We start from the raw sequence: 20,407 nt of genomic DNA, 5'->3' as shown, positions 1-20,407 counted from the left end.
TAACACAAAATGGCTTTGTAATACATAATCAACGTAATAATTCTTTGCCACATTTTGACTGTAATTTTTGTTTCACAGGGATTCCGTTTTGTATTTGTACAAATAAATGTAGGTTTTGTTCTAGTATTTTATTAATTGTTTTCTGTTCATGCAAATGTATGTTTTAAATTCCATTTGTCAGAAAATGCTTTGCATACTTATCAAATTGAATCACTTTGAAGACTATAGTATCAGAAAATATTATACAAACATACATGTTACACATTTTATCACCAACTTGTGATATCAGCATTAACATTAATTTACAAAAGACAGTGTTGTTACAAGGTTGTAATTGTAGAAGCATACCAGAGACAATCACAATAATTGTATGTTGATTGATCTTTATCACTTCTGCCTATTTAGTTTGACACTGGTCAAAGCAAGATTGGGGCAATTGTGAACACAACAGGAATGTACACCCGATGTGAATGGGAACTGTGCCTATTTAAATTGCGATTATGATTTTCCATTAGAATAAATTTAAACCTTCTACTCTTACAGGTAAGGCATATTACCATTTTATAACTTTTTCTAAATTTAATGCATTATTTGCACCTTTAAATAAATTGTTTCTAATGCTACTTAAGATAATGCTATTTAAAGCAACTTAATACAATGTTTTATGTAATTATTAATTTAACACCTAGTTTATCATGTACATGAGTGACATTTACTGTAATATTATTGCTTTAGCTGACTATCACTGTATACCTCATGACAGTAAATCTTGCTTAGGATATGCAATTCATATTGAAACTCACAAAATTGGTATTGTTTGTAAACACAGATTATTTGTATTATGTTATCAGTGAAGGCACTGATGCATTTATAAGATCCATGTCTACATTTATTATGCCCCCCCCCCCTGATCGAAAATATTGTTTTTGGTCTGTCTGTCATTCTGTCACTCTGTCATTCTGTCCCAAAACTTTAACCTTGGTCATTACTTTTGCATTATTGAAGATAGCAATTTGATATTTGGCATGAATGTGTTTCTCATGGAGCTGCACATTTTGAGAGGTGAAAAGTCAAGGTCAAGGTAATCATTTAAGGTCAAAGGTCAAATATATGGCTTCAAAGCGGTGCATTAGGGGGCATTGTGTTTCTAAACAAAAATGTCTTGTTTTGGGATTGCAATTTGACAATGAGCATGGTAAATTGTGGTATTCAATTTTTAAGATCATATACATATATTATTGAGATTGCATGTTATGTAAATCGCCTTATTTTCCAAAATATATATATATATTAACCCATTTATATTAGTTCTATTTTGCATTTCTTTTGAAATCAGACAAACAACAACAAACAACATGGGCTGGAAATAACCACTAATTCTCAAGTAAATATTGTGTATGGCAGTTGCCTTTCATAAGGTGATAATAGTTTGAACTTTTTCCCTGAGGTCATTATTTTCCCAATTCACATACATCATGTATGTTTTACCACCTTTCTATGACTCACTGATATACTTACCTGTGTTAACTTGATAAATGCTGATGTATTTTTGTGCTACCAGTATATTCCAGCTTTAAAACTTTGTTTAAGGTAATTTCACGGTCAAACATGTTTAACATGATAAGGAATTTGTGATACGAGGATATAGACAGTAAGTTAGTATTTTAAAGCAATTTTTCTACGTTGTATTTCTTTCTTAATGATTAATAGTTAATTGCCTTTATTAAAAATGTCATGTTTAAATCTGTATAACTGTCTTACACTATGAGATGAATTAGTTGATTTGTTTTGGCCATATTAATTATTTACTTATGATATGTATTGTGTTTTTTAATATAATAGGAAACTAGAAATTGTATTTTAGGAATCATATGAATATTTACAAACTTTCCCTATTAATTTTACTGATTCATGTTATTGTGCTAGCATGACTAGGTCACACAAGTCATGTGTTTGGCCGTACATTCGCGGCCATAAGTCTACCTCGGCCATAAGTCGAGGGGTATAATGTGGCTAGAAAAACTTGGTTTTTTGCCTTGACTCTGCCATAAGTCGGGGGGTAAATTTCCTTTATCTCGGACATGTTTAAGTGACGTTTTAGTCATGGTTCTGAGGGCTTCTGTACCGGCAGTTGACATTTTTTGGGATATTAATAATAAGAATACATTTAAAACGAAACATTCAACGTTTCAATGATTTATTATAACGAAAAATATATTTTATTGTTCAAAATCATAATAACATATCATTGATTATTTCGAACTTAATATATATTTCACAAATCAAAATTAGTATCCCATTTAACGTAATAACTTTCAGTGTTTATATTATGAGCAGATATTTTTGTATTCAAATGTTAGTGCTATTGATGTGAAAAAACGGTAAAATCTTGAACGCAGAAATTCATTATATGGTAAAAATAATTGTAACTTGCTCTCAAATAATCAACAACGCTTTCGCCATTATGCGTGAAACACGTGAATTTACCAACACTCGCATCGCTCGCTATTCGACTGTTATATACATATTCGTAAATCACGAGATACCCGAGGAATAATTTTTGCATTCTGGAAAAACGTCTTATCTGATAATACTAAGCAGATGATCCAAAGTAATTGTGTTTTTGATATGTCCACTTACACTTTTTAATAATTCAGGGTGAGTGCGTTATATTATTATAATCATTCAATGAATGAAATCTTTAATCAGATAAGATCTATTTATTTACGAAACGATTATGCATAAATTGTGGGACAGTTGTGAATAAATCAACGAAACCACACCTTCATCCAATCAAAAAATATACCATGTGAAGTTGAACAATAGCGATTGGTTAAAGGCGTATCCAACGATCAAGTAATTATTTTTGATTGGTCAGAAGTAGTTTGTAGCAGAACCGTTGTGCATATCATTAACGGATAACTATTTTAGGCGTGACGCAATATAGACAAATGATCGAAAGGATGCCAACACTATACTTTACACTTTGATCTTAGTCAAAGGCCGAGAAGCGATAATTGGTGGCATAAAGACACCTGCAACTGTTGACAGTTTGTATTTACACGGATTAACTTTAAATGGGTACAAGTGTCAGCCGTCGATTTACTATTGTTCTTAGCAGACAGCGGGCGATGTATCAATAGACAAATTGCTATGTATAATTTTCACCACTTTACCGTATGTCACAAATGTTTAATATTTTCGAAGTTATTTTTACATGTTTTTATTTGGACTTATTACGAAGATTAATGAATTAAAAACCAATGTAAACATGAATATTTTGTTATCGGCGGACATATAAGTAAAAGACGAGTCGGCCTTCCCGTAAACAGTCATCATTCCTCCGCTTCAGAGATTTATTACTTTTAAAAAAAAGGTACAGAAATATGTTTTTTTATTTTTTTTATTTAGTACCTCATCCATAAGTCGAGTTGACTTTTTAAGTCAATTTTGGCATCGTTTTTAGGTCGACTTATGGCTGCAAATTTACGGTAGTTGAAACCAGAGATTACAGGTAGATAATCACCTTTGTAAGACATGGACTTATGACTGGGTCAAGACAGGTGTTGGAATACAATAATTTCTGAGTGGTAATTAGTTTCATAAGGCACATTGGTATTTGGCACCTTGACAGAGAGATTGTGTACCTTACATTTAAGCAGGATTATGTATTGAAAGGAGAAACAAGCACACAAATGTATCTAAAAATAAAATCAGGATATTTAACTTTGTTTGTGTAAATTAACATTTTATAAAGGAATACATTATTTGCATAATCCTAATTACGATCAGCTAGCAGGTGGCAGTCAGGTAAACATAAATTCATATCAATTCACTCTGTGAATTTGTTGTTGAAGTGTTATTTGTAACATCTTGCACTCAAACACCATTCTGATTAAATGTTAACAAAATTGGTTCTTAATAAATAGCAATTTGTACAAGGGATGAACATCTTAATATAAACACAGTGCTTTTGAATAGGTGTAGTATTTGCAAAAAAAATATGTAATTTTTTTTTATGATCTATTGGTTTTAAGATAAAATAATTGATTGATATCATTGTCATATTTATAACAATCCTTTTTTCTTTTTGTGTAACTCAATTCTTTATTTTAAAAGGAAGCACACAATTTAAACAGATATGCACACTCGTATTTATTTTAATAAGAGAAACAAGAAATGTGTTTGTCGGAAACACTATGTCCCCTTCTGCGCCGCTTTGATTTTTTTTTTACCTTTGACCTTGAAGGATGACCTTGATCTTTCACCACTCAAAATGTGCAGCCTCATGTGATACACATGCATGCCAAATATGAAGTTGCTATCTTTAATATTGCAAAAGTTATGGCAAAATGTTAAAGTTGGAGCAAACAAACCAACAGACTGACAGGGCAAAAACAATATGTCCCCCACTATAGTGGTGGGGGACATACAAATAACAAATATTAAGATTAAAGGTTCTGAAAAACTCAGATATCAGACAACCATTGCACTGACTTTTAAAATTTTGAAAATTTTCCAGTCCATAACCCACTCATGTACATAAAGAATTATACAATATTAGTAAATCCCAACTATACTCAGTGAGCAGAATGATGTGTTTATACAAAACACACGATTTTTGTAAACAACATGTCTCTAAAGGTTTAACGCTCAGAATAAATTAATTGTTCTGAATTATAATCAAGGTGAATGTTTACATTTTGTGGTTATGAATTTTATTCAAAATGTGATGTTTAAATTTGACGAAATGTTGAGATGAAAATCATTCTATCCACTATGATAAGTAACGGTTTAAATCATGATATTTTTTTAGAGCACCAAGTCCAACTAATGTGACTGCAGAGTGAACCATCTCCCCAACAGACCATACTAGACTGGACCAGAGGACCAGTCATAAAGGAGAGGAAGATTGCGCAATCCTAAATGACACACTATTCAAGACATCCATGAATGCATTCATGCATGAATGAAGTACTATTATTGTGTTTACAGGATGTTCACACTTTAATAGACCAGATTGAAGTAGATACAGTCCTTTCAAACTGAATTTTGATATATAATACCAGTCGATTTAAGTGGTGAAGTCTAACTTAAAAGCTGGTCATTTCAACATATGAAAAGTACAATGTACATACTATAAGGACAACATTGAGTAGTGATTGTACCAGTAACTTAATTCAACTACAGTGAAGTGACGGTTAAACTTCCTGACTGACATTTAACAGTATTGAAAGGGAACTGCAGTGTTTAAACTTTTAACAGTTATAATAATCATGTGCATCAAAATGTCAGGAATACTTTGTGGTTTTTGAAATACTTGTTCTCAAATATCAGTGTTTCATTTAAACATTACATATAGAACTAAAAATAAGCCATTAAACTTATGGTGTGTGAGTGAAGCTAAAGAGAATTGCAAAGTTATATCGTTTCAATTAGAAATTTGTGCTGTGCAAGCTGACTTTGAAAAACTGAAGTGACATTTGTGAACATTAGTCAAGGTACTGTAGAAAAAATCGGAGATATTGCCCGCACTGAAGAGATCTACAATGCAGTCAAGAGTTTACAAGTACATTCTGATATCCACACTATCACTACTGGTTGTGGTCAACATTGTGGGTATAGCTCTTCCAGCGTGGTACCACACCGAGCATAAGCATCAAACAAACTCGAGCTCAACTAACCACACCAGCACACCATCACTATCGGCAACCAGCATCAGCGGACCAAACGTCACAACTGCTTCAGGACTCATTGGTGGCAGTGATTTTACTGGGCATACAAACTCAAAAGCCACCAGTAAGATTTCAACCAATCAGAATTCAACAAATCATATTGCCCTGGTAACCATGGTAACTGAGGACTCATCCGAAAGGCCCCCTGGCTGGGACTGCGAGATCAATGTACATATACAGGAGGGCCTGTGGCAGCGTTACTGCATCGAGAGATACCGCGAGGGGAAATACTGTGTGCTCAATGTACAGGGTGGGTGCATAACATTTTACGTTTTTTACGCTAAGCTTATTTTATTGTGATTTAAATGATTTACGTTTTTTTTTATTTTTTTTTTCCAATCTTTTTAGTTACAAATGCACCTCAATCATTATTTTCATTTCAAAGCTTTTTAAGTTCTAATGATAACCTAAGATTGTAATGAACGCCACACAATATTTAGTTTTCATAAAAAAGGCTTTATTGTTGAATTGAATTGACATGACGCCGCCTGTCAATCAAATCCTTATCTAAGAATTGATCTACCAATCAGCGATCTATTAATCGGGCGTGCTAATTAGCAACGAACTGTCCGCCATTTCCTAGACAAGCTATGTCTAGGTTCACTTTTATTTCATCGAGTTGCTTTTGTTTATCTCTTTAAAAACGTAGATTAAAAATGGTTAAATGGTTTCAATGGGGATTACGTAACTCGGACAATCGATATCCTGACAGATTAGTTGGTGGCATTGAATTTATATTGTTTCCAAAGCCGAAAAGAGATCTTGTGAAGTGTAAGAGATGGATAAATGCAAGCGGTCGTCCCCATGAACAACTGAACGTCAACACTGTCAAAGACAATTACAATATCTTACCATCGAATATACTAGCAGATTTAAATAGTTTATGTTATCGATCTGATCATCACATAATAGTTCATGTTTTTTATAGTTTTGTCAGTTACTAGGTGATTAATAGAAGTGTTAATTTATTGTTAATACCACCATTACACGTAGTAACAGGTTCGATTTCGGTAAGCGCGCACTCGTTTGAGAGCGTGTTTAATGTACCGAAAAAAACGTTATAAATAGCTGATGTTCTATATAAACGTATATTTTTGCATTTGCATAATAGCTAAATGACACAAACCCCTTTTACAAGTGTTATATTGTGTGAAAAAGTCCATAAAAATAATCCGGAATATCGCGTAAATCTATATGCAATATATAGGCAAAGGAGCCATTTTGGTGTTAGCTTGTCTAGGTTTGCTAACCGCTAAGCCACGTGATTAAGTGGGCGGATCGATCATCGTCCAGGCGTCATGTCAATTTGGTCCAAAATAGATTTTTGAATGAAATCATTATTTACCATAAATTACAGAAAAGTACTGAAAAAACTCTTTATGAAACATTAATTGACATGACACATGAACCAATTTTTGTAACAATGTCTTTCAAAATATTCTTAGGAACTATTTATTTCTTCAGAATGGTGCGACAACTTGGAGTTTTCTGACTTCAACAGTTTTGTGCTGGCCCTGCAGATTGTTGGGGACTTCATACTGGCTGTTGTCCTTGCAACAGTTGTGTACAGCCAACGAAAGAAACAAGACTTTGACTTAGAAAGATCAGCAGTGGCAGTTGGAACTGCTGGTAAAGAAATAACTGTGTCATGTGAAAATGTGTCTTATGCCTCATGCGGAATGCTTAAACCCGACCAGCCTGCACAAATTTGCCCTGTCTGGTCAGGAACTTCCCTGTACGCTAAAAAGTCACATAAGATTTCCTGGTCTTATAAGAGGATAGGGTAGCTCCTGATCAGACTGCAAATGTGCAGGCAAGTCTGGAGTTACGCTGGCTGCATATGACACAAGACCCTTTTACACATGACCAGGCTTAAATGATCGTAATTGTTTGCAGTAGAAGCAGCCTTTATGTTCTGTACTTGTCACTGATATCCAATGCCCCTCTATATGTATGCACATCTTCACAGGACTAGGGTACAAATAACTATAGAGCCGCAGGCTATATGAGTGTCTTCAGCATCCCAGAAAAGGCAATGCATGTGCATTTTCTGCTAACATAAAATGTAATTAATCTAACTAAACCAGCCTTTTGGTAATGTAAACATTTTTTTTTTTCATTCAGGATTATTTTCGAGTTGTACATAAGTATATAGACATATACTACAATGTATTCATTCATTAAAGTTGTTACATATACAACATATATTTGTCAGAGTTATACAAAACACACACACGCACACGCACACACGCACACGCACACGCACACACAAACACACACACACACACACACACACACACATACACACACACACACACACACACACACACACACACACACACACACACACACACACAATACACAATGTGTTTAGACGGTTCTTGAAAAAATAACAACATTTTAAAACATGTTCAGAGCATAATAAAAAAGTTTTTAATTATTAATTGGGATATACTTTTGGTTGACGTTTTTTTTTTAAAAATATAAAAAAATAAAACATACTATTATTGATACTATGGGCACATATGTATTCAAAGAGGTTATCTAAGTTGTATTGGTTGCAAAATATCTCACGAAGTGGATCCATTTTTGGTTATGTTTTTCAAGTTTGTTTTTAGAAAGGGCAATTTCTGCTTCTGTCTGTATTTTTATCTTAAGATAATTAAGAAAAATGTTGAAGTTTGGGATACATTTTTTTATTTTCATATTAAATATGAATGTTTTTATTAAGATTAATATAAAATTTAAAACATCGCTGTAAACCTTTTTGTCGATAATACCAAAAAAAAGCCATTTCTTTGTTTAATTTTATTTCAATATTCACTTGTTTTAGAAAGTACTGCAGTTTTGTCCATAATTCTTGAATGTAAGCGCATTCCCAAAATAAGTGGTCAATTGTTTCAATATCTGATTGGCAAAACTCGCACAAACTACACTCTTTCAGTCCGCATTTTGTTAAAAATTTATTTGTTGGTATTATTCGAGATAAGAATTTATATTGAAAGTTACGCAGATATGTATCAATGGTTGACTTAAATGGAATTATATATATTATTCTCCAGTCGGTATTTTCATTTACATTCAATTGTTTTTTCCATTTCATTTCAGTAGAGTTGTCATTTGTATTTTGTGATTTTTGTTGTATACTATAAAGTGTTTTGTTTATTTGCTTGGAATTCTCTATTACATTACAAAACGTTTTTTCTGGCATTGTACATGTATTTATCCCTTGTGTTTGCAATATTGTTTTATATTCGTTTGGAATCGCGGATAATAGTGAATAATAATTTAAAAATTCTTGTGGATTTATGTTATATAAGTATTGCATTTCACTAAACGTATAATATGTATTTATTTGATAATTGTAAAAATGGCCAATTGTTTTTACACCCTTATTATACCAGTTTACTAGGAATATAGATTTGTTATTGATTGTTATATCTTTGTTGTTCCATATAACATGATGACATAAGGGGATATTTTTTTGTGAATTATTATATTGGTTTTTGATGTTTTGCCATGCGGTAAGCATCTCTTTTAAGAATATATTTTCTTTACTTACTTTATTTATTATTGCTTCATCTAAGTTACATTCAAATATAAGACTTGTTCCAACGTTTTTTAGTTTTTCGTGTAGCAGGAGTTTCCATTTACCATGATTATTTTTATCCATGTAAACATGCATGTGTTAAATATCTTGCAGTGCATAAGATGATTGCCGCAAACCCTATTTGTATAGAGGATTAAGCAAATATGTCATGAAGCATAAGGAATGCTTATGTAGGCCGGGGGGGGGGGGGGACTTTCCAAATCATGGATGACACTTAACAAACATGCATTAGTTTAAACCTATTTATTTTAGCTCGATTGCGTCGAAAGCCTTAGGCTTATATAAATGCTCTCGAGTCCGTTTCCTGGGCCTAGAACCAGTACTTGGTGTCTTTGGGGGAGATCTAAAGAACGCTCCCACGGTGGGGATCGAACCCGTGACGTCCCGGTCGCAAGGCGGACACCATATCCATAACACCACGGCGACCTTTGTCATGCATTAAGCCCCATTTTCCCAGATTGAGGCTCAATAATTAACATTTTTCAAAAATCCCTTGCAGGCATCTTCATGTTGCTGGGAGTTCTCGTGTATGCAGCGGCAGACACAGGTGAGGTCAACTATCAGATCACTGACCTTCACGTGGGATGGGCCATGTGTGTGGCTGGGGGAGGGGCCTGTCTGCTGCTGGCAGTACACATCATGTACCGACACGTGAACCACAGACAGCCCACTGCAGGGCTCGGCTACTACCCCATCTCTGACAGGGAAGAGTTACCACAACAGGATGTTGCCCTACTACAAGACAGAGATAGTTCAAGACATCGGAATATATCACATAGCTATTGAGATTATGCAAGAGATCGGAACTCAACACATAGCTGATGAGATTATGCAAGAGATCTGATCTCAACACATAGCTGATGAGATTATGCAAGAGATCTGATCTCAACACATAGCTGATGAGATTATGCAAGAGATCTGATCTCAACACATAGCTGATGAGATTATGCAAGAGATCTGATCTCAACACATAGCTGATGAGATTATGCAAGAGATCTGATCTCAACACATAGCTGATGAGATTATGCAAGAGATCTGATCTCAACACATAGCTGATGAGATTATGCAAGAGATCTGATCTCAACACATAGCTATTGAGATTATGCAAGAGATCTGAACTCAACACATAGCTGATGAGATTATGCAAGAGATCTAAACTCAACACATAGCTGATGAGATTATGCAAGAGATCTGATCTCAACACATAGCTGATGAGATTATGCAAGAGATCTAAACTCAACACATAGCTGATGGGATTATGCAAGAGATCTAAACTCAACACATAGCTGATGAGATAATGCAACATATCTTATTGTTCAACACAGCTAATGAGATAATTCAAGACATCTGTATGTTGTACAAACCGGTAGATGATGAGATAATGCAAGACATCTGTATGTAAAATACAGCTAAGGAGATAGTTCAAAACATTTACATGTCATATGCAGCTCATTAGGTATTGCAAGGCATCTGAATGAATCATACAGCTGAACTAGTAACCGATGTATGAAAACTGTGATAAAATAATGAATTTCAAATTAATGAATCTTGGAAATCCCACACAGTTGGGCTAATATCTAAAGATTTTGATGTATGAAAACTGTGATAAAATACTGAATTTCAAATAAATGAATCTTGGAAATCCCACTCAGTTGGGCTAATATCTAAAGATTTTGAAATGTAGTATAGCTCAAACGCTGGCACAAGAGATATGATGTAAAGGGACACTGTTCCATATTGGATTACCTCACAGTCCAACAAATGCCACTATCTTGCCCAGTTGTCTCAAATCAGGAACAGATGGATCCTTTAGAGGTTTCTATATGGGTCCAACATGTGAGACCATGACTCAGTTGTGTAGTGCAGTTATTAATGAATATGGGCCGTGCTCTGTGAAAAATGGGGTTTAATGCAAGTGCGTAAAGCGTTGTCCCAGATTAGCCTGTGCAGTCTGCACAGACTAATCAGGGACAACACTGTCCACTTTTATGATATTTTTCATTTAAAGAAAGTATCTCCTTATTAAAAATGCAGTTTAGGCTGAAAGTGTTCTTTCAAGATTAGCCTGTGCAGACTTCCCAGGCTAATCTGGGACAGCACTTTACACACATGCATTAAACCCCCTTTTCACAGAGCAAACCCATATCATTCTAGTCCCAGGATGTTTACTCACACCTAGGAGATGATGTTTCTTTGCCAACAATTACAGAATTCTGAACGAACACAACCATGAACTGAGCTGACAGAAGAAGTCTGGTATCTGTGAGAAAATGCAAGAACATTAAAGGAAAAAAATAACACATTTCCCCAAAATGTACGCATTTAGTACAATGGACATGTTGCTTGTAATTCAAGGGGCCAACAATTTTAAACTTGTTTTTATATATTTTTCAATAATTGTGCAATTTTATCTAAAATAACTTTTATCAGAATATGAATTTTAAAGAACTGATGTATTTTTAATTGTTGTATAAGAATGTACAATATGATTATTTGAGTTATTCATGGATGTGTAAAACAAAACTATTGCATAAAAATAAAAATTCAACTTGTATTCATGCAATGTGTTTCAATTGTTAATTTTCTGCTTCACATTTGTTTTTACTTCCTTGTGTATACATACATGTCTGTATGCTTGATTAAATCTAAACCATTGTTCATACTTTATTTACATTTCTTAAAGTATAATCTTCATTGCTAGTCAAATGTCAATGTTGATATTGTTTCATTTTCAAACATGATAACTACTTTATTATGAATTACTTTGTTACCAGATTCAACACTGTATGCATGAAATATATTTTAACACAGGTTTAAAAAAGATGATTTTCACAAGGAACTTTTTTCCTCAATTACATGTTATTGAAAATGCATGATGTTGAAAATAGTGTTGTTATGGGAACAATACAAACTAGAACTTGCCAAAATAGTGATTAAGAATATCTCTCCCAAAATGCCCAGTTTTGCCCGAAGGAGCATGGTTTAAAGAGCTTTGTAGAGGATCTCTGTACAATTCTGTAAACTAAATATTACTCTACAGTGTGGTTTTAGAGAAGAGGTTTAACGTTATTAATACAGTTAATTATCTGCTTATAGTGTAAATTAACAAGGGCTGTTTGTAAGACATGCATGCCCCCCATATGGGCTGTCAGTTGTAGTGGCAGCCATTGTGTGAATACGTTAATTGTCACTGTGACCTTGACCTTTGACCTAGTGAACTGAAAATCAATAGGGGTCATCTGCCAGTCATGATCAATGTACCTATGAAGTTTCATGATCCTAGGGCTAATTATTCTTGAGTTATCATCAGGAAACCATTTAACTGTTTCGAGTCACTGTGACCTTGACCGTTGACCTAGTGACCTGAAAATCAATAGGGGTCATCTGCCAGTGACTGATCAAAGTACCTATGAAGTTTCATGATCCTAGGCGTAAGCTTTCTTGAGTTATCATCCGGAAACCATTTTACTGTGTCAAGTCACCGTGACCTTGACCTTTCAACTAGTGACCTGAAAATCAAACGGGGTCATCTGCGAGTCATGATAAATGTACCTATGAAGTTTCATGATCCTAGGCATAAGCGTTCTTGAGTTATCATCCGGAAACCATTTTACTATTTCGGGTTACCGTGACCTTGACCTTTGACTTAGTGACCTGAAAATCAATAGGGGTCATCTGCAAGTCATGATCAATGTACCTATGAAGTTTCATGATCCTAGACGAAAGCGTTCTTGAGTTATCATCTGGAAACCTTTTTACTGGTTCATGTCACCGTGACCTTGACCTTTGACCTAGTGACCTGAAAATCAATAGGCGTCATCTGCGAGGCATGATCAATGTACCTATGAAGTTTCATGATCCTAGGCGTAAGTGTTCTTGAGTTATAATCCGGAAACCGTTTTACTGGTTCGAGTCACCGTGACCTTGACCTTTGACCTAGTGACCTGAAAATCAATAGGGGTCATCTGCGAGTCATGATCAATGTACCTATGAAGTTTCATGATCCTAGGCGTAAGTGTTCTTGAGTTATCATCCGGAAACCATTTTTCTGTGTCAAGTCACCGTGACCTTGACCTTTGACCGAGTGACCTCATAATCAATAGGGGTCATCTGCGAGTCATGGTCAATGTACCTATGAAGTTTCATGATCCTAGGCGTAAGCGTTCTCGAGTTATCATTCGCAAACCATTTTACTGGTTCGTGTCACCGTGACCTTGACCTTTGACTTAGTGACCTGAAAATCATTAGGGGTCATCTGCGAGTCATGATCAATGTACCTATGAAGTTTCATGATCCTAGGCGTAAGCGTTCTTGAGTTATCATCCGGAAACCATTCAGTGGACGGACGGACAGACATGTGCAAAACAATATACCCCCTCTTCTTCGAAGTGGGGCATAATAAGCTTGATATTAAAGAGAATCTAAAAACTAAGTTGAAAAAGTTGCATAACATTTGTAATTTTTAATGAAATATGATAAGAATGGCACAATGTCACATCACAATGGACAACGCCAGCAGTTGTGAATGTTGTTGGGTGAAAAACTGCCAAAGATGTATCTATGGACAAACTTACAGACAGACTCATAACATTCCATGTGATTCTTTTATACCTCTTTCACTTTTTATCCCATTTTCACCGCGACATTGACGGTATAACACAGTGTGGAATATACTTGCTTGTATTCAACACTGTGGAATATACCTGTCGCGTGCACGGACTACTTTTAAATGACGTCATGCGATATGCGCTAAAATCAGGTCGATATTGTTTGGTCAATTGATCGAATTTTAAGGTCACCCATTAGAAGAAAATGTGCATATTTTGCAGAAAAATATATATATGACATATTCACCAAAAGAAATGTTGAAATAAAATATAAAATTACACGATTTTTGTTTTGTTATTTTTTTATTTATATTTACCACTAAATGATTTTTCATAAGAAACAAAGTCCACAAAACTTAAGCTTCAAAATTATACGACCTTAAACCAGGGACCTATACAAACAAATTGTATAGGTCCCTGCTTCAACCTTTAAATCTAGTCATATGACATAATTTTTCGCCATCCGTATAATGAATCAGCTGATAGATGGCTTCATAAAAGGACATACTTATTGCATCATTTTCCCCATTTTTTGACGATTTATTATAAACGCGACTTATTTCACATGTTTTCTACATGTACTGTATGCCTACATATCTGAATTGTCAATTGCTCACATTTTCCTTATTTCGTGTAATGTGCATTGTTTATAACCAAACCATATACTTTTGACATTTAACTTAAATATTAAGAATGTACAACAAGCCATACACATATCGCACAGTTGATGAATAATCTGCTATGTTTGCTGTCCTATTTAATTCACGTTAGGCATAGAGCTGTGTAAAGTATAAGATGGTAAAAATAGCACCACACTGGAATTGGGAACGTCCCATTTTGTACACGGGTATTTTCTACTCATTTATCTGTTGTGTACTGGAATGTTTTCCATTCTTTGTGTATTTATATATTAAATTATTTTCTCGTACAATAAGGGCATTTACCATAGATAAATGAAACATTGTGCAAGTTTAAACATAATTATGTTTGTATGCAGAAATCTGCAAATGCAACCGAGTTTACCAACGGCTATTATTAGATAGACTGCTCCGGTTCATTTGAACAGCAGTAATGTAGAGTAAATGACGTAGCATGTGACGAAGAAGAAAGTTTATCGCGTTCATAAACTCATTTGAATAAAGTGATAGAATGGCATAAGGGTCTTTATTTAAATATGCTGAAATAATTATTAAAGACCCTAGATGCAAAATCGTCAATTATTGAGTAAAATGGATTATTAGATGGATTTTAAAGGATAATTAAAGGTAAGATACTAGTTCTTACGTGTTTTTTTATTTTTGTTTGTACTTTTGTCGTTCCCTGTTCTCGGGGAAATGATTTTAACATGGGCGCCATTGATGCATCGGATCACATACGGCATACCCATAACATTATATATAAAACACGTTCTGCGCGTCCTTAAATTCGTCGTCCGAAGTCGGAAAACGTATTGCCCTGTATATTTTGTCAAATAAAGTGTCAGTCGCTGCAATTGTCTGTTTACTCGTCAAAATTGTCAAGGTCGTCGATAGCTAAAGAAACTTCAGCGTACAGTTTATTTAGTATTTACAGACCAGTACAAAGTCGTGCCAGTCAAAAATCATAAAAAGCGACATTTAAAGTTATGGTAGCCAGAACTAGGTCGTCGATGGTGTACATGTATGTTGACATCGACAGCATTTTGTCAGGAGCAATCGCCGCCATATTGGATTTTGATCATTTTCTTTCGAAAATAAAATGAATTATAGTAAAGTAAAATCTTCTTTTCGCGGTCGTAATGTGTTAAAATTCGAATACTGCGTAAAATTGAATGTAGGCATATGTTGATATTTTTACTTGTTTTACAGTTTGTGTGTGAATTTTTTAAAGACTATTTTGCGTACCAGAACAAATACATGCATATCATTACGCATGGTTACATTTGTTAGATTTTAAGCGCTTTTATGACTGAATTAAAATTATTGTTAAGGTTATTAGATCTATTTATGTTAAATGTCACGTTGAAAAAAATCAAATGGGATAAATAGAATCATGATCGCCAAAGCTCGGGCTTCCGGCGTTCTAAGCCTCGCAACATAAACTTCACTGTATTCAACGCTAACCTAGTATTCTCTATGTAAGTATACATAAACATGTCTATTTTACATTCTAAGTAAGTAAAATATAGGAAATAATGTAGAGTAGAATAAATAATATGCTACTTTGGTTCACAAGTGTTAAGTTAGCAATACCACATAATTGTGAAGTGAACTTTTAACAATTCTATGTGGACCTTTCAGAGATACTCAGTGGCTCTCCAAACCGATATTATTTTTCTTATTTGGCTTAAATTATTTCCTAACATGGGAGGTAAATGATGCTCCTCTTAAATCAATTTAATAAAGCGATTACTTCCCTTATTACCATTTCAACAAATCTTTGTGTGTGTTCTATTACCTCAATAACATGAATAATTATAATAATGTATCTGCAAAATGATTATTTAATGTTACAATACTTTAAAATACAATTTATCAAAAATTATTGAAAGATTCCCAAACAACTTTACTCAGGTGCTCTGCCTAGCCAATCTAAGGGAGCAAACCCACTCAGCTGACTACAGCGCAACCCACTCCCAAGATCAAAATGCACTCATGCACCGAACAAAGGAGCACTCTTATCTGACATAACAGCACTCAATTGCAAAATAAAAATGAGCCGCACTCTGTGAAAAGGGGGTTTAATGCATGTGCGTAAAGTATCGGCCAAGATTGGCCAGTGATGTCGGCACAGGCTAATCAGGGACAACACTTTCTGCCTATACTAGATTTTTGATCGAGGAAACTTTCTTGAAACGAAAAATATCATAAAAGCAGAAAGTGCACATGCATTAAACACCCTTTTCACAGAGCACGGCCCAAATGCAATTACTCACAAGTACATAGAACACAAACCCAGTAGACTATAGTGCACTCACCATTCCAATGAATATATTTCCAGCCACACAAAGTGACTCCGGGGCAGTGGTTCCCAGCACTTTCTGCAGTACCCAGCCAATTTTACTCATCAGCTGCTGCATGGCACCCATGTAGTACAGTACGTTGATTGTGCAGCTAAAAAACACAATCACTGGCAGAACCTGGAAAAAAACAAGACACATCTTAATACCAGTTTCACAGCTTTGTTGCATTGTTCTAATATTTATAGTATGACAATTTGGTTTGAACTCGATCAGTAGAAAGGCTGAGAAACTTCTTTAAAACACTTATTTTTGATTCAATCTTTGTTTGTATTTGTTCACTGGATTTCTGTCAATCATGTATAATGGTGAAAGCTCAAAGTCCTCAGCAAGCTGGTTTACCTGTAGAAAGTGCACACACTTTTGCCAGTAATAGACAACTACTCTACTTAAACGAAAGGTAGAGGTGAATGGCTGTAGAAGTAATGTCATGACCAATACCCACCCATGCTAAGTGGCAAGGCCAGGAAAAGAATCTGAGACCTTGGATTTGTAGTTCAAAACTCGACCAACTGAATTAGCCAGCCCACCTTTTCCCAATAAATGTAAAGAATTACAACCACTTGTATAATCTTTAATTATTAATTTGTAATGCTGCTAGATCATTTTTTGAAGTTTGAATATACTAATTGTACAATATATACCAGTACCTTGAAGGCAAACATGTGTTCCTTGAAGTTTTGTCCAAACACAAATGCTGAGCCTGAATCTGCAAAGTTGAGGAATTTCTGCATGCATTGCCCCACCCACTCAAATAGGCTCCGCCCAAAATTCCAGCGTAAGATAAGCAAGGCCAGGTAAAATTGCAGACAGAATCCAGCCAAAACGGGCCTCCAGTTTACCTGTGGACAAAAAGTTATGTAAAACAACAGAACAACAAGGAAAACAAGGGACAACATTGTCACAAAACCAGTTTTTCAATGTGAAAAAAAAGTATGATAAAGGGAGACAACTCAAACTGAACTGATTGTTTATAATTAACCCCCTTTGTTTCAAAATAGATATATTTTTAGTCGTGGCGACCTAGGAGATGTTGACGTAATTCTTTTGTGCGACACACCGTCCCATGATGGAAAACAAATGTGGCAAATGATTTTAAAATCTCACAATGAATGACATAGTTATGGCCCGTATCAAGCTCATTTATGGCCATTTTTGACCTTTGAACTCAAAGTGTGACCTTGAACTTGGAGATATCGACGTAACTCTTTCGCGCGACACACCGTCTAATGATGGTGAACAAATGTGCCAAATGATTTTACAATGTCACAATGAACGACAACGTTATGGCCCGGACAAGCTTGTTCCGCCCGCCAGCCCGCCGACATTTGCCAAGTTTATAACCAGTTTTTTCCTTCTGAAAACCTGGTTTTAAATGAAATTATTAAACATTTCATTTTATAAATACATAGAATACAATAAGGGTTCCAACGGCAGTTGATCTGACCATATAAAACAATAGGGCCAAGATGGCCCTAGTTCACTCACCTGAGAGGAGTCAGTTGATTCAATCTTTACCAAATGTCAAACTTGACCTAGATATTGTCCAGACAAACATCCTGGTCAAGTTTCATCGTTATTTCATCTGCGAGTCATGATCAATGTACCTATGAAGTTTCATGATCCTAGGCGTAAGCATTCTTGAGTAATCATCCGGAAACCATTTTTCTAAGTTGAGTCACCATGACCTTGACAGCCATTGTGTGAATACGTTTTTTGGCACTGTGACCTTGACCTTTGACCGAGTGACCTGAAAATCAATAGCGGTCATCTGCGAGTCATGATCATTGTACCTATGAAGTTTCATGATCCTAGGCATAAGCGTTCTTGAGTTATCATCCAGAAACCATTTTACTATTTCAGGTCACCGTGACCTTGACCTTTGACCTAGTGACCTGAAAATCAGTAGGAGTCATCTTCGTGTCATGATCAAGGTACCTATGAAGTTTCATGATCCTAGGCGTAAGCATTCTTGAGTTATCATCTGGAAACCATTTTACTATTTCGGATCATCATGACCTTGACCTTTGAACTAGTGACCTGAAAATTAATAGGGGTCATCTACGAGTTATGATCAATCTTCCTATGAAGTTTCATGATCCTAGGCCTAAGCGTTCTTGAGTTATCATCCGGAAACCATTTTACTATTTCGGGTCAACGTGACCTTGACCTTTGACCTAGTGACCTGAAAATCAATAGGGGTTATCTGCGAGTCATGATCAATGTATCTCTGAAGTTTCATGATCCTAGGCATAAGCGTTCTTGAGTTATCATCTGGAAACCATTTTACTGCTTTGGGTCACCGTGACCTTGACCAAGTGACCTGAAAATCAATAGGGGTCATCTGCAGGTCATGATCAATGTATCTATGAAGTTTCATGACCCTTGGCATATGTGTTCTTTAGTGATCATCCGGAAACCATTTTACTATTTCGGGTCATCATGACCTTGACCTTTGACCTAGTGACCTGAAAATCAATAGGGGTCATCTGTGAGTCATGATCAATGTACCTATGAAGTTTCATGATCCTTGGCATAAGTGCTCTTCAGTTATCATCTGGAAACCATCTGGTGGACGGACGAACCGACATGAGCAAAACAATATACCCCCTCTTCTTCGAAAGGGGGGGGGGGGGGGGCATAATGATGAGAAAACTGCCCCCCTCCCAGCAGCCATGTTATTCAACTGACCGGAACCATTTTTTAAGTCAACTCTCGTATCAAGGAAACAAATGTTCTAAGCAAATTTCATAAAGATTAGGCTAAAAATGTGACTTCTACTGTGTTCACATGTTTTAACTATATACATATTGAGAAAAATGCCCTGCCCACTGGCGGCCATGTTTTTTCACCGATCCCGTCCATTTTCATACTCGTCCGAGATATCAATAAAACCAATGTTTTGACCAACTTTCATGATGATTGGGCAAAAATTGTGACTTCTAGAGTGTTTACAAGGTTTCTCTATAGCCAAATAGGGAAAACTGCCACTATATACATATAGAGAAAAATGCCCCGCCCACTGGCGGCCATGTTTTTTCACCGATCTAATCATTTTCGAACTCATCTGAGACATCAATTGAACCAATGTTTTGACCAACTTTCATGATGTTTGGGCAAAAATTGTGACTTCTAGAGTGTTTACACGGTTTCTCTAAAGCCGAATAAGGAAAACTGCCCCGCCCATGTTTTTCAACGGATCAAAACCACTTTTGAACTCAACCAACATATCATTAAGACAAACATTTTGACAAAGTAACATGAAGATTGGGCATGAAATGTGACTTCTACAGTGTTTACAAGGTTTTTCTTTTTTTTGACCTAGTGACCAAGTTTTTGACCCGGCACAACCCAGTTTCAAACTCGGCCGAGATTTCATTGGGACAAAGCTTCTGACCAAGTTTCATGAAGATGGGACAAGAAATGTGGCCTCTAGAGTGTTTACGAGCAAATATTA

General features: G+C 35.4%; 2 protein-coding genes across 8 annotated transcripts in view; one reads left to right on the top strand and one right to left on the bottom strand.

The window, feature by feature from the left end:
• Positions 1-20,407, bottom strand: part of LOC127855380 (sodium/nucleoside cotransporter 1-like) — a 54,936-nt gene that overhangs the window by 22,165 nt on the left and 12,364 nt on the right. For all 4 annotated transcript variants that reach the window (XM_052390883.1, XM_052390884.1, XM_052390882.1 and 1 more), the window contains 2 exons: positions 17,601-17,792; positions 16,909-17,070 (listed from right to left, as the gene is read on the bottom strand). In XM_052390883.1, the coding sequence (XP_052246843.1) occupies positions 16,909-17,070; positions 17,601-17,792 (354 nt within the window). The remainder of the gene's footprint in view (positions 1-16,908; positions 17,071-17,600; positions 17,793-20,407) is intronic.
• LOC127855381 (uncharacterized) lies at positions 338-14,233 on the top strand. Of its 4 annotated transcripts, none has more exons than XM_052390890.1 (4): positions 338-543; positions 4,817-5,985; positions 7,200-7,364; positions 9,845-14,233. In XM_052390890.1, the coding sequence occupies exons 2-4, from the start codon at positions 5,550-5,552 to the stop codon at positions 10,129-10,131; spliced, it is 888 nt and encodes a 295-aa protein (XP_052246850.1). In that variant the 5' UTR covers positions 338-543; positions 4,817-5,549; the 3' UTR covers positions 10,132-14,233. The 4 variants fall into 4 exon arrangements, with proteins under 4 accessions (XP_052246850.1, XP_052246847.1, XP_052246849.1 ...); XM_052390887.1 differs by lacking the exon at positions 338-543 and adding an exon at positions 1,481-1,651; XM_052390889.1 differs by lacking the exon at positions 338-543 and adding an exon at positions 1,481-1,655.

This window comes from Dreissena polymorpha, chromosome 13, assembly GCF_020536995.1.
Source record: "Dreissena polymorpha isolate Duluth1 chromosome 13, UMN_Dpol_1.0, whole genome shotgun sequence".
Classification (NCBI taxonomy): domain Eukaryota; kingdom Metazoa; phylum Mollusca; class Bivalvia; order Myida; family Dreissenidae; genus Dreissena; species Dreissena polymorpha.
The sequence above is the reverse complement of the archived record's forward strand: the minus strand, read 5'-3'. Positions and strand labels throughout refer to the sequence as shown.

Coding starts and splice junctions, on each gene's coding strand:
- LOC127855381 (XM_052390890.1), top strand. CDS start 5,550: ATGCAGTCAAGAGTTTACAAGTACATTCTGATATCCACACTATCACTA. Junction 5,986..7,199: donor CTGTGTGCTCAATGTACAGG/GTGGGTGCATAA, acceptor TTATTTCTTCAG/AATGGTGCGACAACTTGGAG. Junction 7,365..9,844: donor AGTGGCAGTTGGAACTGCTG/GTAAAGAAATAA, acceptor AATCCCTTGCAG/GCATCTTCATGTTGCTGGGA.